At 37.9% G+C, this 19793-nt stretch overlaps 1 protein-coding gene across 4 annotated transcripts in view; it reads right to left on the bottom strand.

Annotated features, from left to right (window-relative positions):
• The window catches only part of Psd3 (pleckstrin and Sec7 domain containing 3), a 480958-nt gene that overhangs the window by 54708 nt on the left and 406457 nt on the right, over positions 1 to 19793 (bottom strand). For all 4 annotated transcript variants that reach the window (XM_076853634.1, XM_076853635.1, XM_076853636.1 and 1 more), the window contains one exon: positions 19122 to 19192. In XM_076853634.1, the coding sequence (XP_076709749.1) occupies positions 19122 to 19192 (71 nt within the window). The remainder of the gene's footprint in view (positions 1 to 19121; positions 19193 to 19793) is intronic.

Genomic DNA, 19793 nt, shown 5'->3' with positions numbered 1-19793 from the left:
CTTTTTTAGTTAATAGTAAAACCAATTTATATACTTTTTAAGAAGGCAAAATATAAACCTTAAAATACATTCAGCATTCTAAATTCCTCCTAGAAACTGAATCTCCAAGACCACAAAAGAATGAGCAAAACCGAGGGCAGAGTGGACACATTAGGGTTGACACTGGGATAAAAAGAAATAACTTCATCCCTGGAGTTTATTCTGACAACTTTATTTTTCACTATTTAAACTAGAGGGTGGTATTTAAATGATAAGTTTGGGAAGGAAGAAATAAGAATGAATTATTGTAATCAAACCATTTCAAACCTAAGACTATTTGCTGTGCAAACTAAATGTGAAATAGACAGCAAGATAAATCCAATCAAGAAATTTGCTAAAGAAAACAAAATGCTCTGTGATATCTAATTACCATCCATTTTCTCAAACAAATAGAGGGTGAAAATGACACTAAAACATGTTACTCTTGTGTTCCCCGCAATCTGCATCTTTTTATCTAGTATGATTCATCAGAGCAGGCCGCTGTCCTAACAGGCACTAAGAATGTGATTCCACAATGCTATTTATTTTAAATTCATTTAAAGCATGAAATGAAAAGCTTTTTAGCCCCCCGCAAGACGTTTGTTAATTAAGTCTCTTGTAAAGCTGACTCATAACACTCTAACACAAAAATCTAACACAAAAATCATCTACATATCCACAAATTGGCATCAAGTCCGAATCTGTACTCTCAGGTAAATATAAAGTCCAATTTGGAAAGTGACCAAATTTCAATCAAAACTTATCAGTTAAAAACACCATCAGTTAAAAACATACTGAGATTTTGGTTTTATTTACTTTATGCCTTATTGTATAGGTTAATATGCTATATGCAATTAAAAACAAATTTTTAAAAAGTCAAAATACTCTTGATTTCCACTGAGAGAATAAAGAAAAATTGATAATATGTTCTTGCTTGAAGCTATGAGATACCAATAAAAATACCAGTAACTGAAGTAAAAATGCATCCTAAATTGTCTACCATTTCCTGATTTTAGAAGTGGCATTAACATCTATGAATATATGACTAGTATAACTCCACATCACGCACCACCACAAGAATGGGAAGTTTTATTCCATGTATGCATAATATGTCAAAACACAGTCCACTGTCATGGATAAAAACAACAAATAAAAAAATTTTAAAAACAAAAAGAGTGACATTAATAGTGTTTTTCATAATTCGATGACTATATATATATATATATATATATTTTTTTTTTTTAAAGAGAGAGTGGGACAGAGAGAGAGAGAGAGAGAGAGAATTTTTCAATATTTATTTTCTAGTTTTTGGCGGACACAACATCTTTGTTTGTATGTGGTGCTGAGGATCGAACCCGGGCCGCACGCATACCAGGCGAGCGCGCTACCGCTTGAGCCACATCCCCAGCCCCTGATGACTATATTTTTAAAAAACACTAGCATTACTGGTTACCTTCCTAAAAATAACTCAGCAATATCCTATTTTTTACTACAGAAAAGAGAAAAGTGCTGTTCTTACAAACTTGGAAGCCAAGACCAACAGCAAGTCCAGTGGAAGCATGTTTTGGTCCATCACTCAACAACACACTTGTAAATCACAGATTTTAAAGCTGAAAGGGGCCTGGAGATCCCTTTAATCCAATTTTCTCATAAACAATACTATAATCAGAAAAACATGCCCTGCATTGATGTAGAAAGGAATGAGAGAGAATGAGCAGAGTCAGTGGAGTCACAAGTTTCACACTGATCCACTGGCTCAGCAGGGACGCCCTCTTTATGCACTCCAAGGAGGTGGCGACCTGGTTGCAGCAGGACTTCCATATCTGTCAGCACTAAAGGCCTCCTTAGTCCACTGACAGGGACACTAACAGTCCTGGTGGGCCTTGAAGTGATCACTCATTAGGTCTCAAGCTTCTGTGAGGCACCACAAACTCTCCAGGGCAAATCTGACACATGGACCAGGAAGTTGGGAAGTATCCATTTAATGACCACGCAGAGGCATGGAAAGGCACTTAGGGCAGATAACCATCCACAGCCCTTGCTAAAAACGATTACAACATGCTTCAACATAATATATAAAGATGAAGTTGTCTTAAACATTTTTAAGCCCCCAAAAGGTCTGAGTACTTACTCATCCATGTTTCTTCCACTGGTCTAATTAATACAACGAGCAGAATTGTGATTGGTGGGAGGCTCCTCCTGCTTTCCACTCAGGGCAGGCCTCGCTGGCGACCTGTTCAAGGCTGCCCTTGCACTACCCTGACCAAGCTGTGGTGTCTGTTCACCTCTCACTCCCTTCCCTGAGACTGAGACTGGGGAGGGCCAAGCTCAGCTTTATTCCTAGTTGGCCCTTGACACATTCACATGATCCATGTGGGGACTGCATTCATTGAAAGGAAAGAAGGGAGGGGAAGGAGGGCTGGTGGGATGAGGAGAGGGAAGCAGGGGCAGACCTGCATGGCACACGAGAGGCCACACCTGGCTGGCCCTGAAGAGGCTACAACCTCTGCATCAGCTTCTATGGAGGGCTAAAAAATTTCTTAGAAACAAACTGGTTTCTGTTTGCTGGGCATCCAAACTAGAATCATGTTTTTTAAACAGTCCACCAGAGCACTTCCTGCATCTCTTCACTTGCAGTATGTTTCTATGAACTTAAAGTTTTAAAAACATTTATAAATACAGCCTAAATACCTTTTCATAATGGTCAAACCTCCATGCAGGTCTGGGCCATTCATCTAAATTACAACTAAAAGAAACTTGGGTGTGATCCTCATTCTTCCAGGCTTCAATGTCTACTTCACAATTTGTTCTTCCAAGCATTTACGAGAATGATGACAGTCCAAATATCGCTTTCAAAGAAAAGGCCCCGAACACACAGGAAAGCAAGAAGAGCTAGAGGGGACCCCACCCCTGACTGGCCTGCCTTCGGCAGTATGGAAGGTGGCATACTAGTCTCAAACTGGCTGCTGTCATCACTGTCTGGGAGGTCTGGAAACTTCTGTGGTTTCTTTCTGCTTGGCCCAGGCTCACCTACACTTCAAATACTGCAAAAACAACAAAACAACAACAACAAAAAACCTCCCTTTCCAATTGAACTTAAAAAAAAAAAAATCTTATAGGCAGCTAGATCAAATCTCTCTTTCAGTGATCCAAGGAATGAAGAGAAGATTTTGCATCAAGGACAGAGAGCTCCTGGGTATAGTGTGATAGCTAGTTTCATTTTTTTTTTTTGATAATGAACTAATTTCATTTTTTAAAGACATGATAGAGGCAAATATATTTGCAATTTACAATTGTGTTTTGGAGTCTAAAGATAAAAGTCATTAAAGTTTCTCAAGAGCCTGGTCTGGTGAATACAATAATCAATAGCCCAACTCAAAGCATTTCACAGCTGTGTACTAATCAGCCGCCTGCGCCAGTCACTCTTAACCACTTCATCAATCACTTGACAGTTTCTGTTTAGGGTAGTTAAGTTTTGTCACAACCAGACCTGTGACAAGAATACCATCATAAACCTCACAAAGATACTTCCAAGGCTGACAAGGACAGACATAAAGCCCCTGACAGAAACCATAGCAGAGCGCCTGGAGCTGACAGCAAAGGCTTATCTAAGCACTGGGGTAGCAGATGACTCACTGTTAGCAGAATGGGTCTGAAGCTAATATCTGAATGTCAACAATGATGGATCATTAGCATCCATAAGAATTGAATCATCTTTATCATTAATTCATAGCAATTCCTAATTTTTAAAGAATATATGCACTGTGCTGTTAAAATAATAGATTCCTCTGACATGAATATATTACAACAGTAATACTTAATTAGCAGAAAGGCATACATTCCTTAGACATGAGCTGCCTGGGTTCAAGGGCATAGCAAGAACTAGGAGAAACAAGAACAGGAGTGTGTTTTTAACTGTGTGAGTCGGACAAAATCATTCTATCACAGATGACCTTTGGTGACTGATCATTTCTGATACCTGGACTCTGGAATGGTTCTGGGTGGGCACATATTTAAACTTGTCCCTAGACTGGTGTTGTATCTCATGGGCTCTACTCTACAGAGTTTCAGAAATTGGAAATTCCATTTACTCTGTGTTTTTTCCAATGCTCACCTGCACTCTTGGTTCACCCATCATGTTACCACATGCTTTTTCATGAGGGGATTTTTAAGAGTTCATTAGCTTCTCACTGCATGAACAGTCTTCTCAGTTACCATGTCATCCCAGCTCTGCAGGGAGTAAACACTATGCTTGTTTCTTGCACTGCTCCCAATATGGCATTCTTAAGTGGTTCTGACATTACTATCCTGATAATCTGTGGATTTACTTTTTGCTTGAAAGTTAAAGAGGCAAATGTGATTCTGCAACAGTAAGTAAGGGGGCCTGAAAGGAAATGAGGTGAATGGTGATGAGGAAGATTATGTGTAACCTGCAGAAGCAAAACAAGGGCTTAGGGTAATGTCAGGAACCCTCTAGGGGAAAGGAAAAAGACAAGGACTTATTTTACTTGAGAGAAAAATCAATCATAGGAAAGAAAAGAGATTCAGTAGAAACAAGACAGGCACTGGGGATCTGCTATTTGTAAAAGTCTCAGGAAGGAGAGGCATCAGAAGAGGGGCGGAGGGCGACAGGAAGAGCTAAGAGGAAACCATACATGGAGCTTCTAGGGTCTACACACTCCCTGCCTCAGTGTCCTCAACTTTCTCTCCCATCTGGCTTCCACACCCACCACCCCACTGAAATGGCCTTAATAATTTTCTGGTTGCTGAATTCATGCAGCACTTTACAATTCTGACCTTATCTTTCTACAAAATGGAACATTTCCAACATCTCTTGCTGTTTGTGGCACCACTCGCTTTATAATAAAGTTTTCTTAGCTTTGCGGCCCCATTGCTCAGGCTCCTTCAGAGTCTCACATATAAAGTCTCTGTGCTACTGGTTCTCTCCTCCATGTTCTCCACACTCTACAAAAATCTCTGAACAATATCATTTCCTCCCATGGCTCAAATTATCAACTATTTGTGGACAATTCTCTGGATGGGCATTTCTAGGCTCTCTCCTTGAGTCTAAATCTAAATATGCCTAATTTGTTATTGGACACATCCCTCTTTCACTCCACAATGCTGAATTCAACACAGCAGCCAGAACTTTCCAGTAAGTTTCTGCTTTTCCCTCCCAGTTATCCGGTCCCAGTTCAAGCCAATCTGGTTCGTGTGTCTCTGGTCCAATCTGCTTCTAATTTGTTTTCTATTCTCCAGTCAGAATGATCTTTCTAAACTATTGATATGATCATGTCACACCCCATTGAAACACTCTTGTAGCTTTGACCTCTCTGAGCTATTTGATTAATATGGTTCTCTAGGCTTTTCAGAAACTGCCTTTAGTACCTTTTATATATCCCTGAGACTACCCGTTCCCAAATAAGCTGTGGCTTCCCACCTGTCTGAATCCCCTTATAAGACTAACGTCTACTTGTCTTTAAAAGTGGGGGCTTAGATACAGATCCCTTACTTTGCGAATTCTTCCACAATCTTCCTTCTTTCCTTATTTCTCAGTACAGTGTCCTCTATGTGTGCTTCCACAATACATTACCCTCTTAGTGGTATTTATCAAGTTGCATTCACTTGGTCTTTTCATTTATCTTCTTAGTTGGAACAACAACTCCACTTTGTGAACTATATCTTGCTCACAATCATATCTCTAGTGTATAACATTCTAAGAAAACTGGCAGAATCCTAATCTTATAGACGTATTCATTACTGATCTGCTTCCTAACTTACATTATGACCTTCTATATCAGAATAGTAGTTTGTTGGCCAAAGTTCAGCTGATAATGGATACTTGAATCACTTAATAGCTGTTAATCTGAGCAATATGAAATGGTTGAGGTGTTGATATTTCCATGGTATTTCATGATTTCTGGTAATGACAGGAAGAATACCTGACAACAAGTCTATGCCAGAAAACCTCAAAGTTTACTTACTGTTAAGAACATTATGAGAGACAGTCCCATATCAAATGAATAGTGGCTGAGGTCAGGGGAGCACAATGAGAGGAGTAGGGTGCCCATCAGACCTTACTAAAGCAAGGATAATGCTTGTCATGTATGAGCCAAGAGTTAGCTGAATCTGGTTGAAGACAAGTTAGGGATCTCTTCCCCCACTTGTAGTAATTAGAAGGGTTACATACTACAGCTTCAGTGTTTAATCAAGAACAGTCTGATGGAAAAAGCACTAGGTTTGGTTACTAACACCTTTAGAATGTGAGTAGGTTGAGTCTTAACTTCTCAGTCTAAAAAATGGGACTATATTCCTATATTCGTCATGTGTGATGCCGATATGGGCATGATTTATTTATTTATTTTTAGATATAAGATATAAAGCAACATTCTGCAAGGATACATGAGGAGCTTGTGTTTCATGTTCCCTGCCATGTGGAATGGGTGTATAGTTGTGCAGCCTGTTCTCTTCTAAGAGAGGACTCAAGGCAGGGAGTATCTAAATCTCCAGGGTTAGGGGTAGTGGGAGGGACAGGGAAAGGAACTATGTTGGATATCTGGTGAAATTCTTCTACCTGGAAGTCAGTTTGCAGAACGATTGTTATATGTATGACTGATGTTGGTGGGAATGAGGAACAAAGGTATCAACAGTCTCTGACTACTCTTTCCGCTGTGTCACCAACTCCATGACATGAAGCCCTGGCTTGGCCTATTAGTCCCTGTGCTAGTCCCAAGAGGGTGTTTATGCAGGCATGTTTCTGATCTATATGGAAAGAAGATGTGGAAGGAATTATTTATCCTTCAATAAAGCTAGCAGGGAAGAAAGGGTTATGCATCCAGAGGGCTGACACGGTTGGCCTGACCAACTCCTAATCATTTCATACTTGGACTGCTGAAGCATTGTGAACATGAGGAAAAACGTCTAGTGGGAAAAAATGAGATTGGCAAGAATTAGGAAGGGAAGAAAAGGGCAATCACTCCCACTTCTCATAAGAGTCCTCAGGAAGGGAACAAGTGTTTACTATGTCATCATTGATTTATTTTTATTCTTTGTGATGCTGGAGATTGCACCCGGGGCCTTGTGCATGCCAAGCAAGCCTCCTCCACATCTCCAGTACGCACAATATTTACTATTAACCTCCGTATGCATTTTCATATATTTAAATGTTCATTATTATCAATCACAACATAATTTTCCCTGATTTTACAGATGAGTTGAGATTCCAAATCAGAAATTGGTTAAATAGCAGTCACAGAATCTGACAAGAAGATATGTCTACTTCCAAAGTCCTACCCTTTCTGTACATAGTCCAAGAGACACCTTTTCCTAGGTGGATTTGAGGAAGCTGAGGAGAGACTCCCAGTCTAACACAGTTCTCATGTTAGGAGTGGGAGGCTGCTGTACTGTGTGGCTACCTTCAGGAGGCAGCAACACAGACTGGCACAATGCCTGCGGGGTTTATAGGCATGAGAGCCTTGAGATAGTAACTCTTTGGAATTTGGGCTTCAAATTCCTTCAGGGAAAAAAACAGCTTATTATGTAAAATGAACAGTTTATGACATTGAGACATAAGCTCTTTAATCTTTATGATACATTTGTTAACTTTTCACCATCTTTCCATCTTTGATTTCCTATGAGCCTCTGTAAACCTTTGTGGAAAGCCTCTTTGGTTGAGAAGGAGCAGGGAAGAAGTTTGAGGGAATGGAGACTGAGAATTTGGAGCTCTTCCCTGGTATGATTTCAGTCGTACTTGGTCTTTTTTCTGACAACAATTATTTTTGGTTTGTTTGTATTTTGAAGAAGTGAAACTTTTTACTATGACTCTACTTTTAATGAGAAAATACTAATTGTGTTTGTCTGTATGGGTAAAAATCATTATTCGCTGTTTTGTAGCTGAAAAGTCTTGATGAAAGGCTTAAATAATCGATGATCAATTGATAACAGATGCTAGACACACTGAGGGAAGGTTCTCAGGCATGGTGTCTAGGCTTGCAGTCATGTGGTCTTTAAAGGAGGAGTTACCTTTTGATCTCTTTAGGAGAACTACTTGATTCACTTCATCAAGGAAGCAGAGGCCTTGCTTCCTTTTGTCTCTGGCAACAGTATCCAGTGCACTGGCAGACACAGTAATTGGGTACAGTGATGGAGTACCTGCTCATCTGGAGAAAAGGGAAGACACTCAGGAGGGAAGAGCTACTAGAAGGCTTCAGACAGAAATCTTTGATGCTGAAGAACTTGGGTAATATCAGTGTGCAAAAGAGAGAACAGATGCAAAATCTAAGTGAGCTACTGATAGCCTTAAGGTCAGATAATAGGACCTACGATCTCTGTATCCCTACTCCTGCCTCAGCCCCCATCTTATAGTAGACTGACTTAGTACCAAACTGAATTAAAATAGTCTTAGGCTTGGGAAAAGGTGGAGCTTTTGTCATTGCCCCTCGCTCAAAATACAGATGTGCTCCTTAATTTATGACAGGGCTATGTCCCAGTAAACGCATTTGAAAATGTCCTGAGTCAAAAATACACTGAATCCACCTGTTAACTGAATACCACAGCTCGGCAGCACAGTGCACAGAAGGGTATCATGACTGAGTGGCAAAATGGAAGGTGCAAGTCACTGCTGCTGCCTGGCACTATGAAGGAGGATTATACTGCCTGTCACTGGCCCTGGAAACCACCAAAATTCAAAGTATGGTTTGTATTAAACATGTACTGCTTTTGTACTACTTTAAATTAAAAAAAGAAAAGGTAAGCTGAACACTAAAAGTTGGGTCCACGTATAGAAGAGAATTGGCTGAAGAAATGAAGCAGAAAACAGGTATGTCTATTTTTCTCTCAACTAGACCTAAACCCCAAGAGTGTTAATACTGATATTCTATGAGTCCTGAGGGGACAGCAATGTACCACTCATTGGGCACATGCTTTTCCCTGCAGGTCTTCTGAGAAGGGTGTCCACCATGGAAGATAACACCATCTAAACCCTTTGAGTACACGGTTGTCAGTGGGAGCAGTAGTGACCTCAGACTGGGATTCAAATTCCTTCAGGGAAAAAACAGCTTCTTATGTAAAATGAACAGTTTATGACATTGTGACATAATCTCCTTAATCTTTATGATACATTTGTTACTTGAAGCATAACTTTTCATCATCTTTCCATTATTTGCTAACCTCTATCCATCCTATAACATCAACGTCAAAAGCTGTTTGCCATTCTATGAACAAGTCACATCTCCCAAAACTGCATTTCCCCCTTCTCTGGCAAAAATGCTCTCTCTTGCCTTGTCTGACTAGGAACTCCTGTTCATCCTTAAACATCAGTTCAAGATGTGTTCACTTCTCAGAGATGCATTCTCTGATCTTTGTAAGCACAATTGGATGGCCCTCTTAAGATTTTTCTACGGCTGTATTATTTTGTTCCATTGTTTCAATGAATGCTCAAATTTACCTGTTTTTCTCTCCTTATTTGCTGAGCTCTTTGTAGATAGGAACAATGTCTTAGTCATTTTTGGAAGTCCAGAATTTTAGACACAATCTGAGATGTGATAAACTCTAAATAGCTATGAAAAGATACTGAACAAACCCCAAATCATCTTGCAAGCATGCCATTTACTTTTTACGTAGCATCTGCCATCATGTTCCAGCAGATTAGGCTTCCAGCAGGGTTAAGGAGCAACCGACAATGGGACATTTTTGGTAGCCTTCCATAGGACACATCCATCACCAGTACTGAACCTCTAATATACTCCAAAACCTGGGGGTAATTCCAAGAGGAAGAGGTCTAGGTACCTACTACTGTTGTTTCTGTGGGCAGTTCACTATCCCGAAGGTAACTCTGAAGCAAAGGTCTGCTTGGCAGTGGACAGCAGCCTGTTAGCTGTATGGTGCTAGGCCTTTTTAGATAAAAGTGCCCATAGATATTCATAATCAATAGTCACCTGCCTTTCTGTTTTTTAACTTTTCAAATCAGAAGACAAAAAATTTAAAAATCAGGTAAGTAAACCCACTAAGACCCAGACCTGCCAAAATTAAGCTTCCAATGATGGATTCTCTAGTTCCTAGGATTCGTACAAGGTTTCTGTGAACAGATATTCGTTCATTGGTAGTTGAGATTTCAAGCATTTGCTGTATTTTTTTTCCAGACTCTTTTCCGCTTTTCTCTCTTTTTAGAAGCATTAACAACAAAGAGATTAGAGATTTGTTATAAAATGTGGCTGCCATTTTGCAGGCTTACTTACATCTTAAGTATGCCTTAAGAAGATACTTGACAGCCATGTGTCCTTATTGATTCAAATGAAATGGCCACTGGGTAACTCATAGCCCAGCTTTCTATTCTCCCACAAAAAATGTTCTTCGTGCCAGTCTCTTCTCTTTATAAAAGGAGTTTCACCCAGTTAACCCAAATGCACATTTGCCACACTCCCAAGGTACCATAAATCTGCAGAAGAAATCTTTGGGGGGTTCTAATCCAAACAGCTTCATTGTTTACAAAGTTTTCCCCATGCCAATATTTATAGCTCCCTTCTCTTCAAACACCTGAATGACTCAAACTCATACCAGTGTACTTTTGAGAGGAAGATAACCTAGGAAAAAGCTAATGACTTGGAAACTGCATCTCTCTTTGCATCATTTCTGTTAAATGTTGAGTGCAAGAGTATTTTCCTCTTCCCAGGTCCACCCTGAGATAAAGTGGGTGGAAATCCTGTGGCTAGGTATTCAAAGAAGTGGTTTTGCCAAAGACACCTATGCCCCTTACAGAAATTCTAGAGAAAGTGGAAAAGTGAGCCAAGAGAACAGGATTTATGCAGGGAACAGCTGCGATATGTGAAATCTAATTTCAAAAAGAGTTGTTCCTGCAGAGATAAAGTTAACTGAAAGGACCAGTGTGCCCAGTGTTCATATACATGCTGGTTTGGTGGAGGTCACAGAAGTGGACTTATAAATTAGAAGCTGTGCTCACTCCATAAAAAAAAAAAAAAAAAAAAGACAATACAAGATATATGGCCACCAAAGAGCATGGATATCTTTGAATGTCAACAAGTGTTCAGATGAATCTAAGTGAACTCTTAAGAAAGGCTGGTTTTACAAAAAAGTAATTCAGTCTTATTATACAAGGCATTATTATAACTTTTCAAAATGTTTAAAATAAAAACACATCAAATACATTTCTTTCCAACAATTGTGTCTCCTTTCCATAGCAGTTCACTATCTCAGTGGCACAAGTGTGGGTGCCAACATATGGGGCTGTCATCTGATCCCGTCCCATAGATGCTGTATCAAAGGGGAGTCCTTTTCCCCAGTGAAAGGCAGCCATAGCGTGTGAAAACTACATAAAAACATGTGTTTGTGTACCAAAAACAAAATCTCAAAATGAATAGGATCCTTTTCTCTAAAAGTCCATATACTAATAAAGTGTTGAAGAGAGATGGTGATGAGACACAGCTTGTCACAAACTGCTGTAGGGAATGAAAGCTGGAACAATCTTTCTAGAAGTAATTTAGAAATGTCTGAAACACTGTGAACAGTTCCTACCCTGCTCATGAGAGTCATGAGACTCTCAGGAAACTATCTTAAGGAAGTAAACAAATAATGTGCAGAAATACATATGTGCCAACATTTAACTGAAAAACTGAAAAAAGGTATGTCTGAAAATGGAAAAAAAGGTTAAATTTGGCAAATCTATTTAGTGTTAAACAATTCTCTTTTACCCTTGACAAAAATCAATTCAAAATGAATCAAAGACCTAGGAATTAGATCAGAAACTATGCAACTTTTAGAAGAAAACTAGGTCCACACTCTAGGATATAGGCACAGGCAATGACTTTCTCAATCAGACCCTGAAAGCTCAGGAAATAATGCTAAGAGTTGATACATAAGATGGCATCAAAGGAAAAAGCTTCTGCCCACCAAAGGAAACAATTAGGAATGTGAAGAGAGAATCTACAAAATGGGAGAAAAATCTCTGCTAGCTACTCTTCTGACAGAGGATTAATATCTAGAATATATAAAGAACTTAAAAATGAATTATTTTGTAAATCTTAGAAAGGGAAAATAAAAATGTGTTGATATATTATTTCATAGTTACCAGATACCAGACTGACACACAAAAAAATGCTTTAGAAAAAATTTAATGAGAAAGTATTTATTATAGTGTGTAGAGTGAAAAAAACAAGATGCCAAAACTATGTTATGGTATGAGGCCAAATAGATTTGAAAATCTTTTCCTGGGAATGATGTTATCAAGAAAGCAGAATAGGAAGTCCCAGCTGTCATACTCCCACAGAAATACTGGTTTAACAATGATATATGACCAAAATACCTATTAAGAATATGCCAGAATCCATTTAAGAGGTTGCAGTAGTCCAGGAGAGCACAAAGATGAGAAATACACACTGAAACAGGTAAGAATAATGATCTCACTTTACTCACATCAGCTGGCACAGCTCGGCACCAGAAGAGAATGGCCTGGTCCACACCTTCTCCCTCAGGAGAAAGGGAAAAGTGGAGCATGCCTTTAGTGTTCTGGTTTTTCAGAGGGCTACCCAAGTAATGAGTTGATCTTGGCTCACAACAAGCACTGACAGAACTGGCATTCTGTGGATGCCTAGGGACTGAAAAGAACAAAGGGAAGTAGTGGGCGGCTTGCTGTAGCCAGCACAGCTTGGTGCAATGGGAGAAAGGCACTCAACTTGAGGAGAGGCGTGTGAAGCCAGTATCCGAGCTTTTCAGAGGGCTATGGAGGAACTCATTTCTGTCTCACCTCATTCAGATCACTAACAAAAATCAGCATAGTCTGGATGCCTGGGGGCAGATCTGAGAATAAAATAAAAATGATATATAGCTTGCTCTAGATGGTTCAGCTGTGGCACAATAGGGAGGAGATACGCAACTTCAGATTTCTTACTTGGGGGGTGGGGGCAGAGAAAAGTTAAGCATGTATCTAGCATTCTGTTTTTTTAAGAGGACTGACTGAAGGACTGACATCTGATTTGCCCGATTCAGCGTGCTGAGCTGATATGAAATCGAATGCCTGATGGCTGTTTAGCACAAGGGTGAACTTGATAACTTGCAGCTGTGCTGACAGAGGATGCAAAAATTATGAGTTCCTACAAAAGAATCTGGCAAACCTCTATACTTGAGAAAATTAATGCACAGGTCCAGAGAAGGCCTATCTCCCAAGAAAGATTCAGGCATTTCTAGCCAGGCTGAGTAATGAAAGTCTTCCTATGTACCAAGTAATCTCCTAACCTGAGAGAGCTGGTTGCTTCTTCAAATGTGCAGATTCAAAAAAAAAAAAAAGTTACCAGAGACACAAAGAAACAGGGAAACATGGTCCAAGGGAACAAACTAAATCTCCAGAAATCAACCCTAAAAAATTAAGGTGTATGAATTAACTGAAATACAAAATAACCACCATAAAGATATAATGAACAAAATGGGAGTCTGAATATTACATATTCAAAAGAACCAAACAAATATTACAAAGAACCAAATATTAAAATGGACCAAACAAAATTTTAAGCCTAAGCTTATGTATGAAATTGAAATACTTAGGTGAAGGGTTCAACAGTGGACTTGGTTAAGTAGGAAAAATTAGTAAACTTTGAAAAGAGATCATTTGAAGTTTTCTAGTCAGAGAAACACAGAGAAAAAAATATTGAAGAAGAAATAAGAAAGCTTAGGGAATTAACAGGACAGACACTACCAAGTGGAACAATGTGTGCACTATGGACTTTTAAGAAAAGAGAAAAAAGGAGAAAGGCCCTTTAAAGAAATACAAATAGCCAGGTATTTGTATCGACTATAGGTATGCCTGTAGTTCCAATGACTTATGAGGCTGAGGATCCCAAGTTCGAGGCCAGCCTCAACAACTTAGGATCTAAGTAATTCGGCAAGACCCTCTCCCAAAATAAAAAATAAAAAGGGCTGGAGGTGTTACCAGTATTAATTAATTTTAAAAAAGAAATAAGAACAGAAATTGTCTCAGATGTTGGAAAGGAAACAGACAGACACCCAGATTCAATAAGCCCAATTAAATCTAAATAGTATGAATGTAAAAATCACAACAAGACTCATTATGATCAAATTAAGAAAAGTCAAAGAAACTTTTTTGAAAAGTTTTTTTTTTTTTTTTTTAAATGAAAAGTCAAAGAAACGGGAGACAGGGGGAAAAGAAAGGAAGGAAGAACTCATTATGATCAAATTATGAAAGGTCAAAGAAAGCAGAAAACAAAAGTGATTTCTTACAAACCCACGAGACTGTCAGTGGATCTCTTAGCAAAACCAGTGCAAGGCCAGAAGGAATCCTAGTGATATATTTTGACTGCTCAAAGAAAAAAACTGCCACAAGAATATTGTATTTGGCAAAAGGCATCCTTCAAAAATGAAATCAGATTTTCCCAGATAAACAAAACCTGAAGGAATACATCATCAGGAGAACTGCCTTGCAACAAGTGAGTTTTTTTCTAGTTGAAACAAAAGGATGTTAAACAGAAACACAAAAGTATCAAGCTCACCAGTAAAGGTACATACACAGAAAAGCACATAACACTTTAATACCATGCTAGTGTTATACAAATCACTCTTAATTTTGGTATAGAAATCAGAAAAATGAAAACACAAAATACTTATAAAAATACATGAATGGAACTCAATATAAAATGATGTCATCTGTGACAACTGAGTAACAAAAGTATGTATGTGTGTGTGTAGTGGAATAAAAGTGTAGTTTTAGTACACAACTGAAATTACCCTGGTATTCTCTTAAAATACGTGAAAACTATTATCTATTTTATGTAAGCCCATAGTAACCACAAAGGAAATATCTATGGAAGGTAAAAGAAAATGAGAAGACTCAAAAAGCAACATTACAAAAGGAAAAAAAAAATCAGTCAAACATAGGAATACTCAAATTGTGGAGTAAAACCAAAGACAAAAAGGAAACAAGAAACAAAATGTCAGAAGTATAAACTCTCCATGAATAATTACTATCCATAGAAAAAAATAAAACTAGGAATTTGTTGCTTCCATGAAACTGACAAACCTCAGCTGGACTAAGAAAAAAGGAGTTAGCACTCAAATTCAGAAATAAAAGTAAGAGACACTAGAACTGGTGCCACAGAAACCAAAGGATAGGAGAAAACTGCTATGAACAATTATACACTCACAAATTGGGTAATGTAAAGAAATGGTTAAATTACTGGAAACAACACAACCTACCAAGATTAAAGAAATACAAAACCTGAACAGATCTATAACTGGTAAGGAGGCTGAATCAGTAATGAAAATCTCCCAAGGAAGTCAAGCCTAGGACCAGATGGCTTCACCACTGAATTCTACCAAACAGCTAAAGAGTTCATGCCAGCCCTTCTGAAACACTTCCAGAAACTGAAGAGAAGGAACACTTCCAAACTGATTTTGAGGCCAGAATGACCTTGATACCAAAAACGGGGGGCGGGGGGAAAAGAAAGGAAGGAAGAAAATTACTGGCCAATATTCTTGATGAACATAGATGCAAAAATCCTAACTAAAATAAGCAAATTGAATTCAACTTTATATTAAAAGGATCATACATAAAATCCAAAGAGGGATTTATTCTTAGAATGGAAGGATAGTTTGACATACAAAAATGAATCAAAGTGATGCATCACCTTAACAGAAAAAAAGATTAAAAATCATATGAATATCTTAATAAATGCAGGGAAAGCCCTTGAAAAATTCAATATCCTTTCATGATTAAAACATGCAACAAAGTAGGAGTAGTTTGACATGATCTTAGCCACAATCATGTATATATATATATATGCCTAAAGATTATACAAAAAACTATCAGAACTAATAAATCAGCAAAGTTTTGTGATACAAAATTGATGTATAACAACCAATAGCATTTCTAACAATAAACAAGTCTGAAAAGGAAATTAATAATCCAATTTATAATACTGCCAGAAAGTCTGAAATTTATTTAGAAATAAACTTGACCAAGAAGACAAAATAGTTCCACACTGATAACTTCAAAACATTACTGAATAAAAGAAGAAAAAGATAAATGGAAAGATGTGCCATATTTGGGGATTAGAAGACTTAAATATTATTAAAATTCCACACTATTCAAAGCAATCTACAGATTCCATGCAATTTATATCTATAGTCCAATAACATTTTCTAATAGAAATAGAAGAAACAATCCCAAATTCTACATAGCATCACAAAGGACCCCAAAGAGTCAAAACAATCTAGAGAAAGAGTAATACTAGAAGACTGATTTCATTACCGATTCAAAACATTATAAAATTACAACATCAAAACAGTACGGTGTTGTCATACAGATGGGCCACTGAAGGAGACAGGCCAGGAAAATCCCACATGTAAATGGTCAAATGACCTTTAATATGGGACCAACGCTACAAAATGGGGAAAACATTTAAAAAATGATGTTGGGAAGCCTGTTTATCCACATGCAAAATAATGAAAGCAGAGCCCTCTCTATCTTATACAAACACAAAAATTAACTAAAATGGTTAAAGATGTAAATACTTAAGACATGAAACCATAAAATTTCTAGAAGGAAACAGAGGAAAACTTGGTAATGATTTAAATGATTAAACTTGGTAATGATTTCTGGATTACCAAAAACATAGGCAAAAATAAAACAAAAGCAAACACAGATAAGTGGGGTTATATTAAATGAAAACTCTTCAACATGGCAAAGGAAAAAAAATAACTTTCTGAAATGGTAACCTGAAAAATAGAAAAAATTATTTGTAATACATTTAAGTGGTCAATATTCAAATTCAAAATATAGAAGGAACACCTACAATTTAATTGCAAAGGAAGAACAACAAAAAGCAAAAATATATACATGAAAAAAGACAGCTTGAAAAAGGAAAGGACTTAAACAGACATACCTCTAAAGACATACCAACACCCAATAGGCATTGAAAAGATATTACTAATTATTAGGAAGATGCAAATGTGATAGTATGATTTATATTATTTGATCATTATACTTGATTTCTGGCAAAATCTCCTAAAACTATTAGAATCTCTAGCTTGATAATTATGTGTTAATGTGATGACTGATGGCTGGTGACCCCTAGAATACAGACTGGTGGCTCAAAGATCAAATCAGGACATATAATAGCCTCACCCCATAACCTCACTAGAGAAGGTTGACTGGGAGGGTCTAAAAGTTGAATTGATCTCCAAGGACCAGTGATTCAATCAACTGTGCTTAGAAAATGAATATTCCATAAAAACCAACAAGAGCTGGGTTCAGAAGAGCTTCTGGACAGCTGGGCAGGTGGAAATTCCGAGGATGTGATGCACCTGAGAACCTCCACATCCTACCATATCCTGTCCTGTGCATCTCTCCTATTTGGCTATTAATCTGTATCCTTTGTAATATCCTTTATAGTAAGTGGGTAAATATAAATAAAGTGGTGTCCTGAGTTCTGAGGGCAACTCTGACTAACTATCTTGAGGTGGACTTGGGAACTCCTGATTTATAGCTGTTGGTTGGAAGTGTAGGTGACAATCTACTATTTGCAAATGGTATTTGAATGAGGGGGCACTCTTGGGGGTCTGATCCCCAATCTGTGGGATCTGAAGCTATTTCAATGTCAACAGCGTCAGAGTTGAGTTGAATTAGCTGGTATCTGCTGGAGAATCTGGGCTCACAGAAGGATTCTGTATTGGGTGTTGAGAATACAGAGTGGGAAAAATACTTTTTTGAGTTCTTTTCCTTTCTAGTAACAAACCCAAACTATAACTAGATATCGCCTTATTCTTGTTAGGATGGCTCTTACAACAAAACGTAACAAGTGTTGGTGAGGATGTGGGGAAAATGGAACCTGTGTGTTCTGGATGTAGCTGGTACAGCGACTTTGCAAAATAGTATGAGAAAAGGAACACACCATTCAACAATTTGTATATTTACCCCAAATAGATAAATTTAGTATTTTGAAGAGATATTTGTACTCCATGTTCATTCAGCATTATTCATAAGAACCAAAAAGGTGGGAATAATTCAAATGTACACTGATGAATGAATGCATCAGAAAATGTGGCATATACACATCAAGTAATATTATGCATTAAAAAGGAAAAAGATTTTGACACCTGCTACAACATGGATGAGCCTTGAAGACATTGTGCTGAATGAGATAAGCCAGTCAAGAAGACCAAGAAGGCTAAAATAGCCAAACTTGAAGAAACAAAGTAGAATGGTGGTTGCCAAGGATTGAAGGGAAAGAAAACTGGGTATAAACCTAAGATGAGAAAGTTTTCTAGGTCTGCTGTACAGCATTGGGCTCATGGTTAACAATACTGTGTTGCACATTTAAAAACTTAAAGAGATTAGTTCTCATATTATGTGTTTTTTTTTCACCATAATAAAAATGTCTTTTCCTATTGGCACCACTGAAGGGAATGTTGCAACTGTCTTGCTTCCTGTCCCTTCAGTGGATGCTAGAATCCTTCTGGAGTTTGGGAAGCTGTGCTCCTTCCAGCCAACACACAACTTTCCCATCTTCACCCACACAGATCCAGGGACATGGAAGCTCCAAGGACAACCCTGAAGGGACCAGGACCTATCAACTGAATCCTGGAGATCCAGACTTTGGGACTAGAAGAAAGAATCCTCACAGGAAATGTACCCAGGCAATTTGGAATCTACCTGCACTGTTAAAGTACAACTATTTCAGGAATCCAGTGGAAATGTGTATGTTCAGCTTTTAGTAGGATTAAAATCAAGATAATGAAAAAACAATATACAAATGAAGGCTGTAACTAATCTAGAGCATAAATATTTATGCAGACAGGTGCTGCTGCAAGTCTGTTCCTGAACAGATCACTTGAGATCTAACTTACAAACCTATGTTCCGATCTTACTGAAGTAAAACAAATCCTATCCACTCCTCTCATTGTTCATGTGTATCTGAAGATGATTTACACATAACTCGCCCAGAATTTAAGCATCTGTTAAATAGTCTTATGGGTGATTGATGTGGTTTTTTTTGGTACAAAGTGAGAAATTTGGGGTACCTTGTTTAAATATCATTTTATAAAGTTTTGTAGATTTTATTTTATATCCATTGTACTTTTACCTTTTGTAAGTAAAGAACTGTTCCCTTCAGGACAGCATAAAAGGTTTTCCATCCTCGCTTTCCTCTTGGAGCTAGAAAAAGAAAAAAAAAATTATTAGAAAGAAATCAACACTTCAGAAGAATATAAAACATCAACCTGGTGCTTATGTTTCCATGTTCCCAGTTAATGAGCTATCAAAACAATGTTGAGAACTAAAATTTTCTTGAACTTTAGTGTATATCAGGCAGTATTCTAAAATGTTTCCCAAGTGTTATCTTATTTAATCCTCAAAATATTTAATTAATCCTGCAAGTAGGTTCTAGAAATCTCTTTTTTTTTTAAAAAAAGCCAAAGCACACAGAAGTAAATTGCTTATGGTCACATAACTGGGAATAGGAGAAACTAAAACTAGGAACCCAGGGAGCATGTCTCAACCCTCTGCCCTCCAGTGTAGGTGACTGAGACTGAGAAAGCAAAAAAGACAGATTGACAATTGGTATCAATCCAAGAGAAAGGCATGGTTATGAGAGGGCCACTCTCCCCCATATTTCTTCCATACCCCCTCAATCATATTAGAGTTTTATTATCACTCCTATGGCAACTAGGGCAGATTTCTGCTGCAAAGCACTTTTCTGGTCTAAATGTCTTTCATTGGACTGGGAATAACTTGAAAGGCTTCCTTCATTTTTTTT

The sequence above is a fragment of the Callospermophilus lateralis genome, chromosome 4 (assembly GCF_048772815.1).
Source record: "Callospermophilus lateralis isolate mCalLat2 chromosome 4, mCalLat2.hap1, whole genome shotgun sequence".
Taxonomy (NCBI): domain Eukaryota; kingdom Metazoa; phylum Chordata; class Mammalia; order Rodentia; family Sciuridae; genus Callospermophilus; species Callospermophilus lateralis.
This window is presented reverse-complemented; position numbering and strand designations above follow the sequence as displayed.